We start from the raw sequence: 27,225 nt of genomic DNA, 5'->3' as shown, positions 1-27,225 counted from the left end.
TTCAAAAGCAACACAGTGGATTCCTAAATGCTGGAAAATGCATCAAAGCTTGAAGGAACTCAATTACCTGGAGTAAGCCCCCAGAGCTATCTAGACAATAAATAACACCCACATCAGTCGCATTAGCTTCAGAAATTTCTAAGTCTGCACTGCAATGCAAGTGATAGACCATTGGCTGTGCCAGTAACTTAAATTACAAGAACCTATCCTCCTGCACATTTCCCCACCACAAACTGCGTTCCCTAACCACTGACTCCATCCCGCTCCCTAGCATCAACCTGAGGGTAAACAAAACTGTTAGCAACCCAAGTGTCATATTTGACCCTGAAATGAGTTTCCAGCCGCATATCTGCGGCATAACTAAAGCCGCATTTTTCCATCTCCGCCTACGCCCCTGCCTCAACTCTTCTGTTGCTGAAACCCTCATTCATGCCTTTGTTACTTCTTGACTTGACTACTCCAATTACTCCTGGCTGGTCTCCCACATTACATAAACTTGGTCATCCAAAACTCTGCAGCCCATGTCCTAACTCGCACCAACTCATGATCACCCATCACCCCTGTGCTTTCGCACCTTATTGGCTCCTGGTTAAACAACGCCTCGATTTCAAAATTCTCATCCTCGTTTATAAATCACTCCATGGCCTTGCCCCTCCCTATCTGTAATCTTTTTCAGCCTCAATCCCACAAGATGTCTGCACTCCTCAAATTCTGCCCTCTTGAACATCCCTAATTATATCTGCTCAACCATCGGTGGCCGTGCCTTCAGCTGTTTGGGCCCTAAGTTCTGGAACTCCCTCCCTAAACCTCTCCGCCTCTCTACCTCGTTTGCCTCCTTTAAGATCTATCTCTTTAACCAAGCTTTTAGTCATCTGCCTCAATTCCTCCTTTTGTGGCTCGGTGTCAAATTTATGTTTTATCTTGTTACACTGCTGTGAAGCGCCTTGGGATGTTTTACGATGTTTAAGGCTCTATATAAATAAGTTATTATTGTGTGGCTATGTTTCTAAAAGTTACAGACAAGGCCTAATCGGGGTGAAATTGGGCTCCTTTGCGCCTCCAGTTAGTGCCTCGACGGCCGGGGGGGGGGGGGCAGCTGCGGTAAAGGGGCGCAAATGGCAAGATCAGTGACTCCCGCTAAATTCGGTGGGAGTTTTGCGGTGGCGGTACAGCGCCGCAATCCGATCTCCTTCTCAGAGATCGTAACGTCATCGCGATGCGCATCGTCCTGGACCCGAAATTGTATTCCGTCCCCTGCAGTATCACCAGCAAAAACACAGACAGCTGCGGGAGGTATGCATCGGGTGGCTGGCCGCTTCAGAGGCGATGCTTAAAGGGGAGGTGACCAAGGTAAGTAAAACTTACCTTCTCTCTTGCAGGTTTTTTCGCAGGTTCCTGCCCGCGATCAATCAGCCTGGCGCTCTGCTATAAGCATTGGTCTATATTCAAGGATGTTTGAGCTAGTGCCTGTTTTACTTTTCTGACTTGTCAGCTGTTTTGTAGCTGCTGGTCATAAGAATTAGCAGGAATAGGCCATGCGGCCCCTTGAGCCTGCTCCGTCATTCAATAAGATCATGGCGATCTTCTACCTCAACTCCACTTTCCCATTCTATCCCCATATCTCTTGATTCCTTTAGTGTCAAAAAATCTATTGATCAGAGTCTTGAATATCATCATCATAGGCAGTCCCTCAAAATGAGGATGACTTGCTTCCACGCCAAAAAGGGATGAGTTCACAGGTGTTCCAATGAAGGACCTAAAATTCCAGGTCCTGAACTACATCCTGAAAGGTGGAAGATGCCTGTGCGTGGATTTGTTTAACGTGTGGCGACCGTTGCACACCAGCCATCACACGGGCTTGACCGAGCTAGGTCTCTATCCAGTGGCAAGGGTTATCCAACTTGACTGGAGACCTGCTCTGTTGCACGGGCCTAGCACGCACACATCAGAGTGTGGGCTGGCCCGTGCTGCCCCTGGGCCCCTGGCCCCGAACTCACACCTCCTCTGGGCCCCGATCACATCCCTCCACAGTCTCTCGCTGCTCCTGCTGTATCTGCCCACGCTCCAATCACCGATCTGGACCTCGGTGACATCACTCTTCGCTGCTGTCGCCCTCCTGCACCAGCTCGCACTACTCCCTGAAGTGGTATGCCTCCACGCTGATCCCAGGCCACCGCTCACCGCTCCTTTTATGGCCCCGACCTGCCACCGGTGTTCTCACGCAGGCCGGGGCCACAACTGAGCATCCACAGCCCTCTGGGGTAGAGAATTCCAAAGCATCACCAACCTCAGTGAAGAAATTTCTCATCTCAGTCCTAAATGGCCGACCCTTTATCCTGAGACTATGACTCCTACTCTCCAGTCAGAGGAAACAGCCTCTCAGCATCTACTTTGTCAAGCGTTCTAAGAATTTAATATATTTCAATGAAGTCAGCTTTCATTCTTCCAAATGTCAGAGAATATAGGCCCATTCTACTCAAATTCTCCTCATACGACAAACCTCTCATCCAGGAATCAATCTTGTGGATCTTCATTGCACCCCTCTAAGGCAAGTACATCCTTCCTTAAATAAGGAGACAGAGCATACAAACAAAAGACTGCAGAAACAAATAGGGTCCAGGTAAGAAGAAATAGCAATAAGGCAAATAGGGCTATAATACAAAATAATGTTAAAAAGACAATCTAAAAGCACTGTATCTGAATGCATAAAGCATTCATAATAAGGTAAATGAATTAACAGTGCAAATAGATGTAAAAGGATACAATATAGTTGCAATTACGGAGACATGGTTGCAGGGTGACCAGGATTGGGAACTGAATATCCAAGGATATTAGATATTTAGGAAGTACAGACAAAAAAGAAAAGGGGGTGGAGTGGCGTTGTTAGTAAAAGACGAAATCAGAGCAATAGTGAGAAAGGATACTGGCTCAGAAAGTCTGGGAGCACCAAGGGGCAGAAAACATTGGTGGGAGTTGTCTATAGGCTACTAAACAGTAGTGGTAATGTAAGGGACAGCATCAAACAGGAAATGAGAGATAGAAACATAGAAATTTACAGCGCAGGAGGCCATTTCGGCCCATCGTGTCCGCGCCCGCCGACAAAGAGCCACACGGCCCTTGGTCAGCAGCCCTGAAGGTTACATATAAACCTGTGAACAATGAACAATGATGGAAAAGTAAAGAGCACCCAGCCCAACCCACACAACTGCGACACCTCTTGCACCAACTGGAGCCATGAGATCTCCTGGGAGGCGCAAAAACCAGATAAAAACCCAGGCCAGCTGGGGAAAAAAATCTGGGAAAATTCCCCTCCGACCCATCCAGGCATTCGAAACTAGTCCAGATCACCCTGGCCGTATTCGATTCCCTGCAGTATTTACCATCGTATCTGCGCCAGCCAACAAGAGGTTATCCAGTCTAATCCCACTTTCCAGCTCTAGGTCCGTAACCCTGCAGGTTACAACACTTTAAGTGCCCATCCAAGCACCTTTTAAATGTGGTGAGGGTTTCTACATCCACCACCCTTCCAGGCAGCGAGTTCCAGACCTCCACAACCTTCTACGTGAAGAAGCCTCCCCTTAAATCCCCTCTGAACCTTCCACCAACCATCTTAAAACTATGCCCCCTCGTAATTGACACCTTCACCATGGGAAATAGGCCCTTGCTATCCACTATATCCAGGCCCTTCAAAATTTTGTACACCTCAATGAGATCTCCTCTCAGCCTCCTCTGTTCCAATGAGAACCCAGCCTATCCAATCTGTTCTCATAGCTAAGATTTTCCATTCCAGGTAGCATCCTAGTAAATCTCCTCTGCACCCACTCCAGTGCAATCATGTCCTTCCTATGATACGGCGACCTAACCAAAGTATTATACAATTTAAGCATAACCTCCCTGCTCTTGTATTCTATGCCTCGGCCAATAAAGGCAAGAATTCTGTATGCCTTCTTAACCACCTTATCCACCTGGCCTGCTACTTTCAGGGATCTGTGTATAAGCACTCCAAGGTCCCTTTGTTCATTTACCACTTTTAAGTGGCCTACCGCCTACTGTGTATACCCTTTCCTTATTTGCCCTCCCAAAGTGCATTACCTCACACTTCTCCGAATTAAATTCCATTTGCCACAGCTCTGCCCACCTGACCAGTAGATTGATATTCTCCTGCAGTCCATGACTTTCCTCTTCATTATCAACCACACAGCCAATTTTTGTCCCCTCTGCAAACTTCTTAATCATACTCCCTTTATTCAAATCTAAATCATTGATGTATACCACAAAAAGCAAGGGACCCAGTATTGAGCCCTGCAGAACGCCATTGGACACATCCTTCCAGTCACAAAAACATCCACGTACCATTACCCTTTGCTTCCTACCTCTAAGCCAATTTTGAATCCAACGTGCCACTTTGCCCTGGATCTCATGGGCTTTAACTTTCGTGACCAGTCTACCACGTAGAACTTTATCAAAAGCTTTGCTAAAGTTCATATACACTACATTGTACGCACTACCCTCATCGACCCTCCTGGTTACCTCCTCAAAAAATTCAATCAGGTTAGTCAAACGCGATCTTCCCTTAACAAATCTGTGCTGACTGTTCCTAATTAATCCTTGCCTTTCCAAATGTAGACTTATCCTGTCTTTCAGGATTTTTTCCAATAATTTTTCCACCACTGAGGTTAGGCGGACAAGCCTGTAATTACTCGGCCTATCCCTTTCTTCCTTCTTAAACATTAGCAATCCTCCAGTATCATGCCCAAATCCAAAGAGGACTGGAAAATGATGGTCAAGGCCTCTGCTATTTCCTCTTTTACTTCGCTCAACAGCCTGGGATGCATTTCATCCGGGCCTGGGGACTTATCTACTTTCAAAGCTGCCAAACCCCTTAATACCTCCTCTCTCTGTTTATTTCATCCAGAATTTCACACTCCTCGATAGCAGTATCTGCATTGCCTCTTTCCTTTGCATGTAACAAGGGTACTACAGTAATCGTAAGTGACTTTAATCTACATATAGACTGGCCAAACCAAATTAGTAATAATACTGTGGAGGATGAATTCCTGGAGTGTGTATGAGATGGTTTTTTAGATCAGTATGTTGAAGAGCCTACTAGGGAACAGGCTATCCTAGATTGGGTATTGTGCAATGAGAAGGGGTTAATTAATAATGTTGTTGTGCAGGGTCCTTTAGGGAAGAGTGACCATAACATGATTGAATTCTTTATTAAGATGGAAAGTGAAGTAGTCCAATCTGAAACTAGGGTCCTAAAGTTAAACAAAGGAAACTACGAAGGTATGAGGAATGAATTGGCTATGATAGATTGGGAAGATTCATTAAAAGGCATGACGGTGGACGGGCAATAGTTAACATTTAAGGAACATTTATACATTCCTTTCTGGCGCAAACACACAAAAGGAAAAGTGGCCCAACCATGGTTAACAAAAGAAATTAAGGATAGTATTAGATCCAAAGAAGAGTCATACAAAGTTGCCAGAAAACGTGGCAAGCTTGAGGATTGGGAACAGTTTAGAATTCAGCATAAAAAGACCAAGAGATTGATTAAGAGGGGAAAAATAGAGAGAGTAAATTTGCAAGGAACATACAAACTGACTGCAAAAGAGGATGCAAAGACGCTGCAAGGCGAGTTAGATCGGTTGAGTGAGTGGGCAAACACATGGCAGATGCAGTTTAATGTGGATAAATGTGAAGTTATCCACTTTGGTAGGAAAAACAAAGACAAAGTATTGTTTAAATGGTGATAGTTTGGGAAATGTCAATGTACAAAGGGACCTGGGTGCCCTTGTACACCAGTCATTGAAAGCAAACATGCAGGTGCAGCAAGCAGTTAGGAAGGCAAATGATATGTTGGCTTTCACTGCAAGAGGATTTGAGTACAGGAGCAAGGATGTCTTACTAGTTATACAGGGCCTTGGAGAGACCACACCTGGAGTAGTGTGTGCAGTTTTGGTCTCCTTACTTAAGAAAAGACATACTTGCCATAGAGGGAGTGCAACAAAGGTTCACCAGACTGATTCCTGGGATGGCAGGACTGTCGTGTGAGGAGAGACTGGGTCGACTCGGCCTGTATTCACTAAAGTTTAGAAGAATGAGAGGGGATCTCATTGAAACGTATAAAATTCTGACTGGGTTGGATAGACTGGATGCAGGGAGGATGTTTCCCCGGGCTGGGAAATCCAGAGCAAGGGGTCAGAGTGTCAGAATACAGGGTAGGAAATTTAGGACTGAGATGAGAAGTTTCTTCACTCAGAGGGTGGTGAACCTGTGGCATTCTCGACCACAGAAGGCTGTGGAGGCCAAGTCACTAAATATATTTGAGATAAGATAGATAGATTTGTAGATACAAAAGGCATCAAGGGGTATGGGGACAAAGCGGGAATATGGTGTTGAGATAGAGGATCAGCCATGATCATTATTGAATGGCGGTGCAGGCTCGAAGGGCTGAGTCTACTACTGCTCCTATTCTCTATCTTCCTTATTCTTGGGCATATCCCTTTGCAGTCTCTTTGCGACCTCCTCACAGCTTACTTTCCCATCTAGCTTTGTATTGTCAGCAAACTTGGAAACATTATACTTGGTCCCCTCATCTAAGTCATTGCTATTGATGCTGAGGCCCAAGCACTGATCCTTGCGGTGCTCCATTAGTTACAACCCAAAAATGATCCATTTATTCCTACTGTGTTTCCTGTCCGTTAACCAATCCTCAATCCAAGCTAATATATTACCCCCAATCTCATGAGCCCTAATCTTATGTAACAACCTTGTGTGGCACCTTATTGAATGCCTTTTGAAAATCCAAATATACTACATCCACTGGTTCCCCTTTATCTACCTGCTAGTTAGATTTGTCAAGATTTTCATAAAACAGTGTCGACTCTGCCTAATCATGTTATGATTTTCTAAGTGCCCTGTTACCACGTCCCCAATAATAGATTCTAGCATTTTAGAAGATTCTGGTATTTTCAATGCTACTGGTGTCAGGCTAACTGGCCTATAGTTCCCTGCTTTCTCTCTCCCAGATTGCAGCGTTCAAATCCACAGGGACCATTCTAAAATCTAGGGAATTCTGGAAGATAAAAACCAATGCATCCACTATCTCTGCAGCCACCTCTTAAAATCCGACGATGTAGGCCATCAGGTCATGGGGATTTGTTGGCTTTTAGTCCAATTAATTTCTCCAGTACTTTTTCTTTACTAATATTAACTCCTTTAAAGTTCCTCACTCTCATTAGACCCTTGGTTCTGCACTATTTTCGGTATATGTCTTCTACTGTGAAGATAGATAGAAAATATTTGTTTAATACCTGCCATTTCCTTATTACCGATTATAATTTCTCGAATCTGCGCCTCTGAGGGACCCATGTTTACTTTCGCTAATCTCTTCCTTTTTAGATATGTAAAAACAGATTATAAGTGCTTTTACATTCCTTGCTAGTTTACTCATTCCATTTTCTTCCTCTATCAATTTCTTGGTCATCCTTTGCTGATTTCTAAAACCCTTCCAATCCTCAGGCATAGTACTCTTTTTGGCAACATTAACTTCTCATAAGCCATGGTCGGACCACTTTTCCCATGGGGTTTTTATTCCTTAAGGGAATGTATATTCATTGCAACTTATGAATTATTTCTTTAAATGTTTGCCATTGCTTAGCTACCATCCTATCTTTTAATTTAATTTCCCAATCTACCTTAGCCAACTTACCCGAGTTTTGAACTTAACCACATTACTCTCAAACTCAACATGAAATTCTATCGTATTATGATCACTCTTCTCCAAAGGATCCTTTACTGTAAGATTGCTAATGAACCCTATATTATTACACAATACTAGATCTAAAATAGCCTATTCCTAGTCAGTTCCTTGACATATTGTTCTAGAAAACTGCCTCGAATGGATTCCATGAACTTGTCCTCCAAACTACTTTTGCCAATTTGGTCTGCCAGATCTTTGAGATTAAGGTCCCTCACGATTATTACAATACCCTTGTTACATGCTCCTCTAATTTGCTGATTTATACTCTGCTAGTCTTTTACTAGTGTTCCAGATTGACATGTGTGCTAATGGATTGCCAACTTGGGAATCACCTGACAAGTCCCACAAGTAAACTATATGAAGGTGAAGTTTACAGATGAGTGTTTGATTAATTCCTCTTTTTTCTCTATCCAGAGTAATTCAGCTGCTTAACTGTAATTCTAAGATAACTACAGATGAATGTGGCGATTTGGCCTATAGTAACTCATCCAGGCAGAAAAACCCAGTCTTTTAAATCATTCCAAGATTTTTGCCTACAGCATTTACAGTTCTTTCTTCAGTATGTAAATTCACATAGGATAATCAGTTACACAATAAAAATAGTTTGTGTTTATAAATGCACAATATTTTTGATAAGATCATGATACAAAGGAAACGTTGTGTTGAAAATGACACGATGGTGAACTTTGTTGAAAATTCCATCTTCCATTTTCTCCAGATATTGCAAAGTAGTAAAATGGTGTGAAATCTATTAAACTTTGCAAGATATACTCAGTGTGTAGATGACTGCACATGCCGAATCACCAGGTTTGGGTTGGGCGGGGGCTATGGGGAAGAAAGAAAGAGAAATAGAGGGAGAGAGAAACAAGTGTTATACATAACTGTTATGCTCCTGTATTACTTTGTTGTGCACTAGAAACGGAAATGCTGAAGGGCTAGCCACATTGCTCTCTATGTCAATTGAATTTGCTAGCAGTCCTTTTGGGAAGAATAGATTCCCTGCAATAAGTAATCTTCACATATAAGCTCAAGTGTTGGATCACAACAAAAGGTTTGAATTTGGATGAATACTCTGGATTTTAGTGATTTCTTGAATCAATAGTTTTCAATCTTCCCTGAAACTTTTGGTAGAGATCAATCAAAACCTGCAGGTCAATAACAGAAGGGACCAGCGATGATGGAAAGTCAGGGAATGAAATTCAAAATTAATATTTCTGATAAAAACTAGAACATAGACCAAATAATCCATCCCGAAGTCCACACATGTATAGAGTTCTGTACAGTCTCTGTCTCAGGTTAGTGGAAGCAAATAATTGCAATTAGAATAAACAACTTGAAGAAAATTACATGGGTTGCACAGGAACAGTGGTCATCTGATAGGATGATGCATCTTTTTAGGGAGATGGCCATGCTGTAAACTTTTCACATGGGTTCCACTGTTTTTTGATTATGCGCACACAGTGGGCCCAAGTTTCCACACGATAAAAAAACGGGCGCCCCTCTGAGCTGGGCGCCCGTTTTTCGCACCTAAAACGGCGCGTAAAATAAACCTCACAATTCTGGAGCGTTCTGCAGCTCTTTGTCTGCCTGGCGCAGCGCCCAGGGGGGGCGGAGCCTACACTCGCGCCGATTTTGTAAGTGGGAGGGGGCGGGTACTATTTAAATTAGTTTTTTTTTCCTGCCGGCAACGCTGCGCGTGCGCGTTGGAGCGTTCGCGCATGCTCAGTGTGAAAAAAACATTGGCACTCGGCCATTTTTGTAGTTCTTTGTAGCCGTTTAATTTTTGAACTTTTTAAAATAAAAGCACATTAGCTCTTGCAGCCTTCTCACTGTCTCCTTCCCCCCTCCCCCACGGGAACGAAACGGCTGTTTAATTCCCCCCCTCCCCTCCACGGGACCGAAGCGGCTGTTTAATTCCCCCCCTCCCCTCCACGGGACCGAAGCGGCTGTTTAATTTCCCCCCCCTCCCCTCCCCTCCACGGGACCGAAGCGGCTGTTTAATTTCCCCCCCCTCCCCTCCCCTCCACGGGACCGAAACGGCTTGTTCCCTTCTTCTCCTCCTCCCTCCCCCCGCCCCCCCCGAAACGAACGGCTGCAGAATTCTCTGCGCCTGAAGCACTTTCACACAGGTAGGAAGATTGTTTATTTAATCTTTTCTTTGCTTATAAATGTTTATTCAGGTTGGATTTATTTGTATAATATTTGTAGAAGTATAAATAAGGATTTATTGTACAATTTAATGAGTTCCCTCCCCCCCCCCCCCCCCTCCTCGTTCTGGACGCCTAATTTGTAACCTGCGCCTGATTTTTTAATGTGTAGAACAGGTTTTTTCAGTTCTACAAAAATCTTCACTTGCTCCATTCTACTTTAGTTTGGAGTACGTTTTCACTGTGGAAACTTTGAAATCAGGCGTCAGTGGCCGGACACGCCCCCTTTTGAAGAAAAAATTCTGTTCCAAAGTAGAACTGTTCTACCTGACCAGAACTGCAGAAAAAAAAATGTGGAGAATTGCGATTTCTAAGATAGTCCGTTCTCCACCAGTTGCTCCTAAAAATCAGGCGCAAATCATGTGGAAACTTGGGGCCCAGTATGTGGAGAACTAATTACTAATATAATCCAGTGATAATTCATAGTGCAATAAGACCTATTACACCATTCAACAATCGTTTCTTCTTGATCGTGGCACTTGCTTTATCAAGTCAAATGCTTTTACTGAATACAGTAAGCACACAATGGAACAATTTCCTTCAATCATGACCAGAGATCCTGGGTTAAACTATGATGTGGACTTGTGGCACAAAAGGGGAAGGTAGCATAGTGGTAACGTCACTGGACTAATAATCCAGAGGCCTGGACTAATGATCCAGAAACACGAGTTCAAATCCCACCATGGCAGCTGTGGAAGTTAAATTGTGTTAATTAAATAAATCTGGAATAAAATGTTAGTATCAGTAATGGTGACCATGAAACAACCGGATGGTAAAAATCCATCTGGTTCACTAATGTCCTTTAGGGAGGAAATCTGCCATCCTTACCTGGTCTATGTGACTATAGACTCACAGCAATGTGATTGATTCTGAAATATCCTAGCAAGCCACTCAGTTGTACACAACCACTACGAAAAACAATAAAACCGGACGGACCACCCAGCATCGACCTACGGACATGACAACGGCAACATAAACCTACTTGACCTTGTCCTCCCTCACCAACCTACCTGTTGCAGATGCATCTGTCCATGACAGCATCGGTAGCAGCAGTCACAGAAGCCCCATCTTCACATTGAGGACATCATCCATCGTGTTGTGTGGCACTACCACCGTGATTCAGAACAGCTCAAAATTATGCATCCATGAGGCGTGCTCCACCTCAATCTCATGTCCTGGCATATCCCTCACTCCACCATTACCATTAACACAGGGGACCAACCCTGGTTCAATGAAGAGTGTAGAAGAGCATGCCAGGCATATCTAAAAATGAAGTGCCAACCTAAGGAAGCTGTAACACAGGACTACATACATGATAAAAAGTGGATGCAGCATGCTATAGACAATGCTAAGCGATCCCACAACTAATGGATCAAATTAAAGCTCTGTAGTCCTGCCACATCCAGTCATGAATGGTGGTGGACAATTAAACAACTAACTGGAGAAGGAGGCGCCATGAATATCCCCATCCTCAATGATGGCCGAGCCCAGCACGTGAGTGCAAAAGACAAGGCTGAAGCGTTTGCAACTATCTTGCCAGTGGATGATCCATATCATAGCAACATAGCGACCCTGCACCATTCAATAAGATCATGGCTGATCATTCACCTCAGTACCCCTTTTGTGCTTTCTCTCCATACCCCTTGATCCCTTTAGCCGTAAGGGCCATATCTAACTCCCTCTTGAATATATCCAACGAACTGGCATCAACAACTCTCTGCAGGAGGGAATTCCACAGATTCACAACTCTGTGAAAAAGTTTCTCCTCATCTCAGTCCTAAATGGCTTACCCCTTATCCTTAGAGTGTGTCCTCTGGTTCTGGACTTCCCCAACATCGGGAACATTCTTCCTGCATCTAACCTGTCCAGTCCTGTCAGAATTTTATATGTTTCTATGAGATTCCCTCTCATCCTTCTAATCGCCAGTGAATACAGGCCCTGTCGATCCAGTCTCCCCTCATATGTCAGTCCTGTCATCCCAGGAATCAGTCTGGTGAATCTTCGCTGCACTCCCTCAATAGCAAGAACGTCCTCCCTCAGATTAGGAGACCAAAACTGAACACAATTTTCCAGGCGAGGCCTCACCAAGGCCCTGTACAACTGCAGTAAGACCTCCCCTGCTCCTATACTCAAATCCCCTAGCTATGAAGGCCAACATACCATTTGCCTTCTTCACCGCCTGCTGTACCTGCATGCCAACCTTCAATGACTGATGTACCATGACACCCAGGTCTCGTTGCACCTCCCCTTTTCTTAATCTGCCGCCATTCAGATAATATTCTGCCTCCGTTTTTTGCCCCCAAAGTGGATAACCTCACATTTATCCACATTATACTGCATCTGCCATGCATCTGCCCACTCACCTAACCTGTCCAAGTCACCCTGCAGCCTCTTAGTGTCCTCCTCACAGCTCACACCACCACCCAGCTAAGTGTCATCTGCAAACTTGGAGATATTACACTCAATTCCTTCATCGAAATCATTAATGTATACTGTAAATAGCTGGGGTCCCAGCACTGAGCCCTGCGGCACTCCACTAGTCACTGCCTGACATTCTGAAAAGGACCCATTTATCCCGACTCTCTGCTTCCTGTCTGCCAACCAGTTCTCTATCCACATCAATACATTATCCCCAATACCATGTGCTTTGATTTTGCACACCAAGCTCTTGTGTGGGACCTTGTCAAAAGCCTTTTGAAAGTCCAAAGACACCACATCCACTGGTTCTCTCTTGTCCACTCTACTAGTTACATCCTCAAAAAATTCTAGAAGATTTGTCAAGCATGATTTCCCTTTCATAAATCCATGCTGACTTGGACCGATCCTGTCACTGCTTTCAAAATGCGCTGCTATTTCATCCTTAATAATTGATTCCAACATTTTCCCCACTACTGATGTCAGGCTAACTGGTCTATAATTACCCATTTTCTCTCTCCCTCCTTTTTTAAAAAATGGTGTTACATTAGCTACCCTCCAGTCCGTAGGAACTGATCCAGAGTCGATAGACTGTTGGAAAATGATCACCAATGCATCCACTATTTCTATGGCCACTTCCTTAAGTACTCTGGGATGCAGACAATCAGGCCCTGGGAATTTATCGGCCTTCAATCCCAGCAATTTCCCAAACACAATTTCCCGCCTAATAAGAATATCCTTCAATTCCTCCTTCTCACTAGATCCTCGGTCCCCTAGTATTTCCCCTAGAAGGTTATTTGTGTCTTCCTTCGTGAAGACAGAACCAAAGTATTTGTTCAACAGGTCTGCCATTTCTTTGTTCTCCATTATAAATTCACCTGAATCCGACTGCAAGCGGCCTCCTCCCGATGTCCCCACCATGACAGAAGCCAGTATTTAGCCAATTCGATTCACGCCACGTGATAGCAAGAGGCAGCTGAGTGTACTGGATACAACAAAGGCTACAGGTCCCAACAACATCCAGAATGTTGTGCTCCAGAACTAGCCACGCTCTATCCAAGCTGTTTCAGTACAGCTACAACACTGGCATCTATCTGACAATGTGAAAAACTGGCCAGGTATGTCCTGTCCACAAATAGCAGGACAAATCTAATCTGGCCAATTACTGCCCCATCAGTCTACTTTCAATCATCAGCAAAGTGATGGAAGATGTCATCAACAGTGCTATCAAGTAGCATTTATTCACCAATAACCTGCTCACTGATGACCAGTTTGGGTTCTGCTCGGGCCACTTGGCTCCAGACCTCATTACAGACTTAGTCCAAACATGGATAAAAGAGCTGAATTCCAGGAGGTAACATCAAGGCAGCATTTAACAGAGTGTGGAATCAAGGAGCCTTAGTAAAACTGAGTCAATGGGAATCTGGAGGAAAACTCTCCACTGGCTGGAGTCATACCTAACACAAAGGAAGATGGTTGTAGTGGTTGGAGGTCAATCATCTCAGCCACTTGCCTGGATGAGTGCAACTCCAATACCACTCAAGAAGCTTGACACCATCCAGAACAAAGCAGCCAGCTTGATTGGCACGCCATCCACCACCTTAAACATTAATTTCCTCCATCACTTGCGTACTGTGGCTGCAGTGTATACCATCTACAAGATGCACTGCAGCAACTTGCCAAGGCTTCTTTGGCAGCACCTCTCAAACTCACGACCTCTACCATCTAGAAGGACAAGGGCAGTAGGCACCTGGGAACACCATCACCTGTAAGTTCCCCTCAAAGTTACACACCATTCTGACTTGGAAATATATCGTCGTTCCTTCATCATCACTGGGTCAAAATCCTGGAACTCCCTTCCTAACAACACTATTGGAGGACCTTCACCACACAGACTGCAACTGTCCAAGGCAGCGGTTCATCACCATCTTCTCAAGGGCAGTTAGGGATGGACAATAAATGCTTGCCTTGCCAACGATGCCCACATCCCATGAACTAAGAAAAAATAAAGTCAAGCTCACAGTTGACTCGTCTCTGCCAAAACCAGTTACATGAAGACCCTGATTAAATGCTGGTGACAATCAAAAACTGGCACATGAAATGAGGCCTTGACTGGCATCTACAACAACAACTTATATTCATATAGCACTTTTAACAATACAACGTTCAAAGGTGCTTCACAGGAGCGCTAGCAAACAAAATTTCACACAGCCACATAAGGAGATATTAGGACAGGTGACTAAAAGCTTGGTCGTAGAGGTAGGTTTTAAGGAATGTCTTAAAGGAGGAGAGGTAAAGAGGCAGAGAGGTTTAGGCAGGGAATTCTAGAGTTTAGGGCCTTGATGGCAAAGGTAGAGCCCCAAGTGGTGGAACAATGAAAATCATGAATGTGCATGAGACCTCAAAGCTGCAGAGATCTTGAAGGGTTGTAGGGCTGAAGGAGGTTACAGAGCTAGGAAGGGGTGAGGTGATGGAGGGATTTAAAAAAAAAAAGGATGAGAATTTTTAAATTGAGGAGTTACCAGACCGGGAGCCAATGTAGATCAGCGAGCACAGGGGCTATGGGTGAAGGAGACTTGAGAGTACGGGCAGCAGTTTTGGATGAGCTCAAGTTTACGAAGGGGGCATGGTGGGAAGCAGGCCAGGAAATCATTTAGGTGGCACATAGAAAGCTGTCCTGTGTAAGTACATTCACTATGCTGAAAACAAATATCCATCAAATTACTAATGCGGAAACTCTTGAGCTTTGCGATGACAACTCGGAGGACGTAACCTGTTGGCTGGATTTAGGAACACATGCTCGGATAATTAGCGGGACCAACATTTGATGGGGGTATGATGCATTTCCAGTACCATAGTCAGGAGGATGGCGACTGCACATGTATATTTTATGATGAGCCGAAATAAGGGTAGGATGGCACTAGTTGGATAAGCAGCAGTCCTTTGTGTTTGGTAAGCTAGGTGATTTTAGCAGATTAAAATCCAGCAGTATCACTACACACACTTTGGGTTCTTGCCAACTTCTGCCCATGTTCTTCAGGCTTCAGTAAGTGATGTGTGTCCCCCCCCCCCCCCCCCACAATGTTTTATCAGGCAAATATAAATTCAATGTAGCCTGCTTTTATGATAAGTTTCCTTGCATGTCAAACATTTATCTAACAAGAAAAAGGACAGTTTCAATAGGTCATGCCCCTGTGACATGATATGCATTAGAAAGTGTACAGTTCCAGCTGCAGCTAACAGCACAACTCGACTGTTTAGCCTCCTATGGGGAGACTGGATCCAAGTAGTATAGCCAAAATCAAACAGAGAAAACATTTCTATTTTAAAATCTGGACATGCCATCCTTAAATAACTCCACATGGATACTGAAGCAGATGCTCTACACCTTTATAATCAGGCACAGTAACTTAATCAACCTGAACATCTTTTACTACCGAAAGAGCAAGTGGAATTAGTACTATACTGTATTTCGTCTTACCCCATATGAAGCAGCATTATGCAAAGGTATCAGTCCACCTTTGTCTTGAGCATTCACATCAGCACCATGTTGTAGCAGATATTCTGCAACTTCTAGATTGTTGTATCCAGCTGTTAAACATAATACCATAGTGAATGACAACCAAAAGGTTATACTGACCACAATGTATCAATATATGGCTAATAAAATTGTCAGTATTTAGAAATCCATGACTTAAACAGACTAGATTTAATTGGCAGTGTTCATTCTTATTGCAGTTTCAAACAAAATTATGTATTTTTCAGGTATACTGCAGTCGTTTTAATTAGACAAATACACACCTACTATTCCTTAGATAAATTTAGATTATGACCTACCTAAATTTTCAATATTGTGCCTTATGGGGCTACAAACAGGAGCCTCTCATTTATATCATTTATTTATATATGGAAGCAAGTAGACTGACAATTTATACTCATTTGCCTTGTTAAGCAAATGGTGTTTTAAAATCTTCATATTAGGTAGAAGCCAAATTGGAAAATGTTACTTTAATGCCAGTTGGCACTAAGAACATACCACTGATAACATATAAAGCTAAAAATTCAAACTTGCTCCAGGCTAACTCATTAGAACATACAATTGTTGGAATTGTACTTGCCTGTAACTTCTAACTCACAGATGAGACACAAAATCTTGGAGATGACATGATAATTGCTTTATATAATAACAAATTGTATTGAAAACTGCATTTATAATAGGCCTAACTAAATAGAATAGATACTTTTTTTTGCACTTGTATTTTGTATCATAGTCAATCTAAATGGAATATTTGGACAAATTATTGAAGCGAGCTGCTGCACTTGCGAAGATCTTCACAGTTCACAATTATTCATTTCAAGGAAAATTGCAGGCTAGGCTCCCACTGTCACTACATACTCAGAAAACTGATCCATAGCACAAATTCTGTTTTCAAAGGTATCCCATTAAGCTACTGTTAGAGAAAAGTGGATACCTGGGAATGATTACAAAGTAATAATCTAAATTTGGAAGGTTCAGATGTGAAGCTGAACAATAGCTGTTCTCTGAACCTCAAGTTTAGATTACAGTTCTGAAATAACAAGTATAATTTATATTTATAATACAAAATTGTGAACTTTACAGATCTTTTATTGAGCTTTGGTCAGTATTTGTGCTGGCTGTGAATGCTAGTGACTACATGAATTGTCATTGTGTTTCCCATCATTGAAGCATGACCGTATTCACATTAATGAAGACATCATGGAGGAAATGTTACGAACAATTTAACAGGAAACTATGACCAGTATATACATATTTAAAGTTAACTTCTTAAAGATAACAATTGTAGACATTGGCAGGTTTATGAAAATGTTGTCAAGCATAAGTTATCAAGATGAGAAGCTGGTTCCGAAGATACATTCTCTCTCCCAGTTTTCAGTTATGTTACATAGAATTTACAGCACAGAAACAGGCCATTCTGCCCAAGCAGTCTATGCTGGTATTTATGCTTCACGAGTCTCCTCCCACTCTAATTACTTCAGCTCACCCTATCAACATATCTTTCTATTCCGCTCACTCAAGCACTTATCTAGATTTCCCTTACATGCATCTATGCTATGCACCTCAACCATTCCATGTGATAGCGAGTTCCACATTCTCACCACTCTGTGTAAAGAAGTTTCTTCTGAATTCCTTATTGGATTTATTCGTGACTATCTTATATTTATGGCTCCTAGTTTTCGACTCCCCTACAAATGGAAACATCCTCCCTATGGCTACCCCATCTAACCCTTTCATAATTTTAAAGAACTCTATCAGGACTTAAGTGTGCCAGCCTATTTTTAAACAGTAATCCAGGCAAGGCACCGTTCCCTGGAATGTTAGTAGGCACATCAAATCCATTAAATGCTCCTAACACATTCATCTTCAAAAGGAATCAACATGACTTAAATTACTGCAGGGAGCCCTATATAATCTATTTCAAAATGATTAAAGACTCATTATCTGTTGAGGGCGTGGTGAGATGTAAAGATAGCTTCTGCCCTATTCAGTTTTAAAAATAAACTAATGTTATAATGGTTGATAACTTATTTTATCTGGAGTGCTTTACCAGTTCTAAAACAGACTACCCAGCACCTCAATGGTGTCTGAAAAATCTGATGGGATGTAGAGACACAGGAAAATAGTTAAAGCAATTTAGGAAAAAAATCTAATGAGAGATAATCATTCTTCACATTTGATGATAATGCAATGTAGCCTTTAAGTTTTAAGGTTAAGAAGCACAATTATATTTCCGGAATGTCTAGAAACTTCTGGTCAAATGCTGAGTTATTGACTGCCAATACGTAAACTTAATGTGAAATTTCCAATTTTGCTCCTAAGCCATCAATTAGCATTTCTACAATATGTCACATGCACACACAAAACAGTATAGAATTGATAAAAGCAGACCTGCTAAATGCAAAGGTGTTGAATGTCTGCCCTGTGTGTCTCTGCAGTTAACATTGTCTATTGTACACAGTTTTTTCACCCTGGCCAAGCAACCTTTCTTTGCAGCATCAAGTAAAGCAGCATCTCCATTCAGCAGGTCCTGAATATCTGTGTCTCCATCCTTTATCAGATCCAGAGCAGTATTTCCATCCCGGTTCTTCTTGGTTGGATCAGCACCATGCTAGCAATTTAATTAAAATGAACACAACACATTGGATAACATTATTCATAAGCCAGAAGAATCTATTAGCTCAAAACTCAACTGTAAAGCTATGTTTAAGTTATGTTCATACATTTTCTCCCCAACTCTCACCATAAGAAATAGGAGTATGCCATTCGGCCCCTTGAACCTGTTCCACCATTCAATAAGATCATGGCTGATCTTCTACCTCAACTCCACTTTCCTGCACTATCCCCATATCCCTTGATTCTCTTAATATCCAAAAATCCATCGATCTCTATAAGAGCACAAGAGCATGAGCTGGAGTATATTCCCAATTGCACTAGTTGATTTCTGGCACTTTGTTCAAATAGCCATCATGCGCGATCTTTTGAGTGACTAGGCAGGCTATTCAACTGCAGGGAATTATCACAGCCAAGCCCAATCCTATATTGTGTACATATAGCACGGGCTGCTGTTAGCATTCAGGGACGTAGGCTGATTTTGCCACCTCTGGCTCACGAGAGCGGAGGGCAATTATAAAAGATCAGGTAACTTCAGCACAGGTCAGGGATTGAACTTGGCTGTAAGTCAGACTCCTCAGTCAGGAGGTTGCGGGTTGAAGCCTCAATACAGACATGACACATATTCTGATGCTCCAGTGCAGTACTGAATGAGTGTTGCATTGTCAAGAGATGCAACTTTTTGGATGCGATATTAAAACAGGGCACCATCTACTTTCTTAGACGGACGTAAAAGATCCGATGGATCTCTACTGGAAGAGTGTTCTCAGTCCTGGCAAACATCAAACCCTCCATCAACATCAGGTTATTTGGTCATTTATTTGTTAATGGGACCTTGCAGTGTGCAAACTGACGCCACATTTGCCTACCCAACAGTGACTGAAGTTCAAAACAAATTAATTGATGGTTAAGTGGTTTGGGTCATCTGAAAAACACTGTATAATTGCAAGTTAATTCTTTATTTCTTGTGATTTTCATGGCCTGCATATCATTACAATTACACTTGCCGACAGACTTAATTTGGGCTTCTGCACTAGAATTTGCGGCTATTAAAAATCCAACAGTGCTGCGCACTCTACAGGAGATCTGGGACCCGTGTGAACAGGGCAAACAGCTCTTATCTCATTAACTAATCAGATTGAAGAATTGGTACTGTGACAGGAAGTGTGAACCAGGAAGAGCAAGTTAAAAGTTAATTCAATGCCAAGTATAGGGCTCAATTTTCCCCAAAGCTTTTTTTTTTGTTGCGTACTTGAAGAGTTACACCCGTTTTTTGGGGGCCCCAAGTACTCCAAAAAAAAAGTTATGTTTCCCCGTTGAATTTCTTCATTTTGGCGTGGCCTAACCTGCCCTTTAGTTTTGGGAGTGGAGCCTTGATCTACGCCAAAAAGATCATGTTACCACGGTAACCAGGGACACAATGCGAGCTGAGTGAGGCTGCAAAGTGAAACATACAGCCAGCTCACAACGCATAAAAACACATTGCATCAATTTAAAAACACGTTGAAACACAGTAAAATATATTGCAGCAACTTACCTCCAATTATTAAAGCCGGTCCCACGCCCCTAGCCCTAGTGCAAATTGATTGGGGAAACTGTTTTTTTTTTTTAAATTTAGGTCAAAAAAAGCAGCCTGCTCCAAAAAAAACAGAGCAAATCACTGGGGAAAATTGAGCCCATAGTACGGAAAGCAAAATAAAGTGAGGGAATGAACGATGGGCTCGAATTTCATCAGCCGACCGCCGTGTTTCTCAGTGGTATTTCCTTGTTTTGGGCGGTGTTTCATCGGTGGGAATTTTATCAAAGCCTTACACCAGCAGTTTCACTGCAAAAAAAAGTTAAGTGAACGTTTAAAAAAAAAATTATTTTGTGGTGATTCAGTGGAAAAGGGTCCTGTGAATGTTTTCCGTTTTATTATTTATAAAAATATTTTTCATAAAAATATTTTTCGTGTTTTTCCCCCTGGCCTTGATCAGACTCTAGCCTCGATCAGACTCTAGCGTCGGACTTAATTTGACCAGGATTGCGTTTATCGCAGAGAATCCACATGCACATTTTTCCCGCCGGGCGATTTTTCCTATTTCTGGATCAATTTTCCACCGATGTGAATTGCAGAATCTTAGTGGCTTTTTGGACAGTAAATGGGCGGTGGCAGCCTTTGATCAATTTCTAATATTGAGGGAGAGAGAAGAGTGAAATACATTTTTTTTTAAAACTACATTTAAAATCTCCAACATTAATTAGAATCTGAAGGAATGAGACTCCACATTTGTAAAATTTAATTTTCAGTGCCAGAGAGTTGTCTGGCAGTAATTAAGACTTAACACACTGTTAGAAAATCACTTACACTTGAATGGCCAAGCCCCAAGCTTTTCTGGCGAGTTTAATGGGTATCTAGTGGGTAAGAAACGCAACTTCATGCCTTTCATGTAGTTGAATGTGGCGTCTCTCAGCGAGATAACGTTATAGCGCAGCTTCTGGAAAAGCAGGGCAACTCTGGCAGCAACTTCCAGATTTCCACGTTGAACTGCGCATGTGTCAGAAGTTGCTGCCAGATTTACTCTCTAATAATGGTGGGCACTGATAGCCTCACTGTTATTTCTATAGAAAAATCCAGGCCATCGTGTTCTATCTCAGGCTCACGTACCAGTAATAAAAGTTTGCAAATTTCATATTTTCCCTTGGCTGCAGCCTCATGCAATGGAGTAAACTTCCACAAATCAGCTACATTTACCACTGCACCATGTTTAACAAGCAGCTCTGCTACTTCATAATGTCCATAGGAACATGCGTTGTGCAATGGAACCAAACCTCTGAAAAGAGAGATAAAAGGAACAAAATAATGATGAGAGCTAAACGTCTGAAAACCAGGATGGAATAAATACTGCTCTCATCAGTGTCGCAACAATATCATCTTGATCAACTACAAACTAGCATAATTTAACTCAAAACCTCGTGAAAATCCTGCAGTACATTCCTAGAACCAGTGATTAGAAATTATCCTAGTGTCCCTTTAGTGTAGAATCTCTTTTTAGTTAATTTTTGATATTTGATCATGAAAATCTCTCTTCCCCCTCTTTAACAGTGCAATTAACCAACAGGTAAGCACCATCCTGAGAGATTGGTAGACATGCGTGTGTTTAGAAAAGGAAACAGCAATATAACAATTAGTATTATGAAAGAATTAAAGCTAGTTTCTAGAATTATTACATCATCAAAACTCCTTAGCCCCTAAATGACAATCTAACCAAGTTTAAATTCCATACCATGCATCGCTAAGTGCTTAGAAAACTATTTCTAAAAAGCCGAAAGATTTAAAAAGTAACTAAATATTACCCTTTGTCCTTGGCATGAACATCAGCACCATTTTGTAACAGATATTCCACCACAGATACTCTGTTGTAGCCAGCTGCAAAGTGGAGTGGTGTAGACTGACGGCCTTCTATATCTCTGCAGTTTACATTCTGGAGTGTGCAGAGTTTCTGAAATCAAAAGTAACATTAGACAATCCTTTTAAATATACTCTCAAGAACAAACATGGGAAGATTGGGAAAATATGAAAACAACTGTACATTGCACTCTTTACAAATCAGTGCAGCAGCTATGGGCATCCCAGAAAACCTGAAATGTGGAGGTGACACGTCAATGTGCAAAAATATATATTTTTAATACATGCACAGGCATGGAGCACAACAAATGTATGCCATATCGATTGATCTCAATTCCACCACACAATCTTTTAAAATAGATTATTCAATCTCTCAGCTGGAAACATATCCAGATGAGCTCACTTCACATTATTTGCTGCAATGGTTCTTTGTGTAAAAAACAAATCTACTCTTCGCTTCCTAATTTTTAACTTTTGTACCCCTAGCATTTCAACCCTCCACTACAGTTAACTTGCTTGCATCAAATTTGTTAATCCACTTCATAGTATTAAAAACTTCAACTGGGTCACCTGGAACAAGCTCCATATTCTCTGTCACCTCTCTCAAGAGTAGCAGTATTTTTCTGATAAGATGACCAGAATTGCATACACTACCTGGCAGTGGGAGGGTGGGGAATTAATCATTTTCTTATTCAGCCATACGACTTCTTTTGTTTCTACTGCAACCCTCTAAAGCATCTTATTTGTCTTTTTTGTAAACTGCATTGAAGCATTGGAATTTGAGCCCAGTACATTTATCCAGAATAACCCCCAGATCTCTTTCCCCATCAAAAAACTGCATGATTATATTAAATGGAACATATTCACCTTTATTTGATTCTTTGCTCCTTTACTAATGTTAAGTTATGCAGATTGAAATGTATCTGCCACTTATTGACCAAGTTGCCAAGATCCAAATCTTCTATTGTAGGAGCGAAAAAAAAGCTTGAATTTCTGTATTCTATTCTGACAAACCATTACCTTGACTACATCCAAATCCCCAGCTTTGGCTGCTTCTAATAACTGACGATCAGTGTCGAAGTTTCCAACCAAGACGCCTTCCATTCGGAGCGGATTCAGGAAAGGGGAAGAAAACATATTTTTAACCAAGTCAACACAAACTTAAATTTAATACCAACGAAAAGGTGCTAAACAAAACTCACTTCTAAAAATAAAAGTATTTCCAGTATGAAACAAAACATTGCCCCATTGATAATAGTTCTGTTTCACCCATTATAACATTTAATAATCCTTAAATGCAGTGAGCATTTGTAAATTTACCATACTTATTGTTTATAATTTGCACTTGTACAGCAATTATTATTATTTTTTTTACAAAGTAAAATGTCTCAAGATGCTTCACAGAAAAGATGGATGGGGGTGGGGGGACGGACAACACCAAGCAGCAGTAAAGGAAGAGTTGGGGAGGTTGGCCCGGGCATGATAAATGAAGACTGGTACCAATGGCGGAGCAGGGGATGGGAAAAGGGAAGGAACATACAGTAGGCCAGAGTTAACAGTGAGAGTTGGGACAGGGAGATGTAGGGGGCCACCCACTTCTACACTGTGGAGAGATTTGTACACGGGCAGAAGGATTTTGAAGTCAATACACTGGGCGACAGTGAGCCTATACAGGTCTGTGTGAACAAGGCAGCAAAGTTTTAGATAAGCTGGCATTTATTTTAGGTGCAGTTTGGGAGGCTGGGAATGGGAGCTTTAGAGATCTGAAGTCTGGAGGTGATGGAGACATGGATAAGGGTTTCAGTGATTTTGTGAGGTAAAAGTAGAGACAGGTCATACAATGGAGGCTGATAGTCATTTCTTGATGGTAGGGTTCGAAGCTCAGATCAGGCTGAAGTAAAAAGGGTTCAACCTAAGCAAGCAACCACCAAGGGAGCAAAATTGGAATCTAGTAAGGCTTTGCCACTGCCCATCCACAGCATGATGTCTGAGGAGGAATTGGATAGCATAGTAGCAGTCAAGGAGTGAAGGATGATGGAATGAGGTGTCACCAGCATACATACAGAAGCTGACTGTTCATTTAAAGATAACGTTGCCAAGACGTAGCATGCAGAAAAGAGGAAGGATAGGATGGGACAAGAATGGAGCCCCCGGGCACACCTGAGCCTACAAAGAGAAGGTATTGCAGGATACATTTACATAGGTAGGATGGGAGTCATGTGAGGATAGCTTGAAGATGGAGCATGAAGAAATCCTGGAAGAGAATGGAGTTGCCAGTTATGATGAAAAACAGAGAAAGATGAAGGAGAGATAGCTTGTCAAGGGCACAACCACAGAATATAGTTAGTTGAGTTTAACCAAGGAGGCAGGATAGGAAATAAGTTGATGGTGTTTGACTAAAAAGCGCACAGAATGGCACTAGAGCATTAGGATATGGAATAGTATCCATTTTATTAACTAGATGTCTCTACCTTGTAAAATATTCTGCACACTTTCATTACCCATCTGTGATGCAGTAAAACCCTGCAGAGATACTATTGATGAGTCAGATCCAGAAGTCAGCAACAAGCGACATGTGTGATGATGACCACAATGTGCAGCCCTGTGTAAAGGTGTCTGACCAAGACTGTCCAAGGCATTCACCTATTGATCATAATACATTATATGGTCATTCAAGAACTAACTTCCAGCATTTTCTAATTAGAGCACAATCTACAGCGTATTACATTGTCAATATATCAGGATTAGTAGCAACAGTACAATAAACATTTAAAATAAATCTTCCAATGTGGCAGAAAGTTATGTACTATTTAATGTACTCAATATTGTATTGCTAAGAAAAAACAATGCATACCTTTGTATCATTTTTTATAAGCACTTCAATTATATCATTATGGGCCTTTTCTGATGCCACATGGAGAGGTGTTAAGAGGCTAAGAGAAAAAGAGTCGGAGAGATAAATGTTGGGGAAATCTAAATAAATACAATGCAATTTTAAAACATGTCAAAATAAAACTTTCCAAATCATCTTACTCTTTTGTCTTTTCATCGACATTAGCCCCTCTTCGTAATAATAACTCGGTCACCTGTTTTCGCTTTGGATATGGAGAAGCAGCAGCACAATGCTATAAAGTCGAATTTAAAAGAATTTAGGTATCCTATTACATACACAGATTTTATATGTGTTCTACAAGACTAGTTCAAATATGGAACATTAAATAAAAAGTTACATTTCTAGATTTTTATAAAATGTCTGTCAGCGTACAAATGGCTAATAGACATATGAATATTGTCATTATGTAAAAATATTTTAAACTTACATACAATTTTCCAATAATGAACTGCAGATTTCAAACTGGATAGTAAAATTATCAGGAATCAATCCCCATGTGTCAAAATTTGCATCTAGGATGTGTAGTATTTAAAAGAATTAAAAAAAAAAATCAAACATTCTAATACAGGTTGAACCTCCCTTATCTGGAATCCTTGGGACCTGACCTGTTCTGGATAAGGGATTTTTCCGGACGAAGGGTGGTCACATTAAATTGGATGGTACAGGTACTGAGCAAGGGGATATCGGGGCTAGCTTGGGCCTGGGAGTGCAGCAGCGAGATCATTGTGTGGGGGGGTGGGGGGGGGGGGGGGGTGGTGTGGATCGCAGGATCAGGCCAGTGACTGTGGGAGTCGGCAGCAAGGAAGGACTTAAATTTGTTCAAGTCGGAGTTCTGCGTATGCGCCACCTGGTGGCCATGAATGGTTCTGGACGAGGGGTGTTCCGGATAAGGGAGATTAAAGTCAAGCTTGCGGAGTGGAAAGTTGTGATATCGTAGAAGAAAGGTACTAAAAACTGCTATAGTTTCATTCAGGGTTATGTTAAGATTGCCACTATACAATTTAACATCAGTACGATGCTGCACACAGGAGTTCAAATGCTTTTATATTTGTCTTACATAATTAATATATATTTTTTAAATTAAGTAAAATGCATTATGAATTAATTGAATTGAACACAACAAACAAAGTTGCATCAAGGAGGAGATCTAGTGATGATAGTGATAGGTACTACAAGCAATATTCTTGAACTCTAAATCAAAACATCCATGAGTTTAAAATTAAGGTAAAATTTTTCCTCTCTTGGTTTTATGGCTTTGCTAACCAGCTACTATTTTTAATCACCGAGTTGTTTACCAGTTCAAAGATATGAAGCTGTTGGAAAATTATTTGGTGCTTTAAAGTGTATTTAATAACTTGCATGTTAGTTTGTCAATGTGCTCAGCTTATTTAATTACCATCTTTGAACCTATATCTATTGCTCAGCTACAAACACTTGAATCTGTATATTAATTTACATTAACGTTAACTAGTTAAAACAAAAAAAACCTTTGATTTCTTTTAAAAACTGAACAAAAAATTTGGGGGCAGAGAGAACAAGTACAATTCTTACCAATGCAGTCTCATGAGTCTGAGGATGCTTGAAATTCACATTCTCTAAAGAAAGATGTTTTTTTACACAGGCAACATCTGCTTCTTTTGCAGCTTGTAGTAATGAATGTCCTTTGAACTCATCTAGAATGGTGATTTAAAACAAAACACCAACAATTTGCTTTGTACAAAATTTTAACTCTGTAAAAAGATAAACATTTTACTGCAAGTTTTAATTCTCCATTAAGTATCCAGGGTTATTTTAATTAAGCTCACACTGTTTGAATAAAGCTCATCTACTAGGTCTTGTTAACCAAGAATCCATTATGTACATAGGAACCTACAAAACTATAGTACCAGAAAAGACTCTGTAGATTATCTGGCTAGTCCCAAGAACAAATACCTCTCAATTTGAAGAAATAACGTGCAGTCGATATTGCATAAATAGATTTTCAAAGACATTTGATAAGTTTTCTAACTGTAATGGTGAGGATGTGAATCATTTCTTCAAGTAACTTTGTATGAAGTCCTTTTAGACATTGCTACCTTGTTTTCCTATAGTTTTCTCTGGGAAAGAGTCAGGAAAGTGGAGTTGAGGCCAAGATCAGATCAGCTATGATCTCGCGGAGCAGGCTAGAGGAGCTGTATAGTCTACTCCTGCTCCTATTTCTTATGTTCTTACGTCAGGAAATGCAGACTATGGCAGTAAGAAGTATGGGTTGAATGGGACTGAAACTTGAAAGCTGAGAGATGACCAAGTGATCCTTTGAGAAATGATGCGTGTTATAAACACTGTCATGGACTAATATTCCCAACAGTTTCAGAACATTCATGTTTTATTTAAGGTTATACTACAAATGAGAAAAGGTTGCAG

General features: G+C 41.5%; 1 protein-coding gene across 8 annotated transcripts in view; it reads right to left on the bottom strand.

The window, feature by feature from the left end:
- LOC139260387 (poly [ADP-ribose] polymerase tankyrase-2) overlaps positions 1-27,225 on the bottom strand; it is a 77,937-nt gene that overhangs the window by 20,461 nt on the left and 30,251 nt on the right. For all 8 annotated transcript variants that reach the window (XM_070876948.1, XM_070876950.1, XM_070876949.1 and 5 more), the window contains 9 exons: positions 26,374-26,495; positions 24,963-25,054; positions 24,784-24,862; positions 24,401-24,572; positions 22,950-23,026; positions 21,878-22,023; positions 21,189-21,354; positions 18,320-18,539; positions 15,872-15,981 (listed from right to left, as the gene is read on the bottom strand). In XM_070876948.1, the coding sequence (XP_070733049.1) occupies positions 15,872-15,981; positions 18,320-18,539; positions 21,189-21,354; positions 21,878-22,023; positions 22,950-23,026; positions 24,401-24,572; positions 24,784-24,862; positions 24,963-25,054; positions 26,374-26,495 (1,184 nt within the window). The remainder of the gene's footprint in view (positions 1-15,871; positions 15,982-18,319; positions 18,540-21,188; positions 21,355-21,877; positions 22,024-22,949; positions 23,027-24,400; positions 24,573-24,783; positions 24,863-24,962; positions 25,055-26,373; positions 26,496-27,225) is intronic.

Source organism: Pristiophorus japonicus, chromosome 3 (genome assembly GCF_044704955.1).
Source record: "Pristiophorus japonicus isolate sPriJap1 chromosome 3, sPriJap1.hap1, whole genome shotgun sequence".
Taxonomy (NCBI): Eukaryota; Metazoa; Chordata; class Chondrichthyes; family Pristiophoridae; genus Pristiophorus; species Pristiophorus japonicus.
Note: the sequence above shows the minus strand (reverse complement) of the source record. Positions and strands in the feature narration are given on the sequence as shown.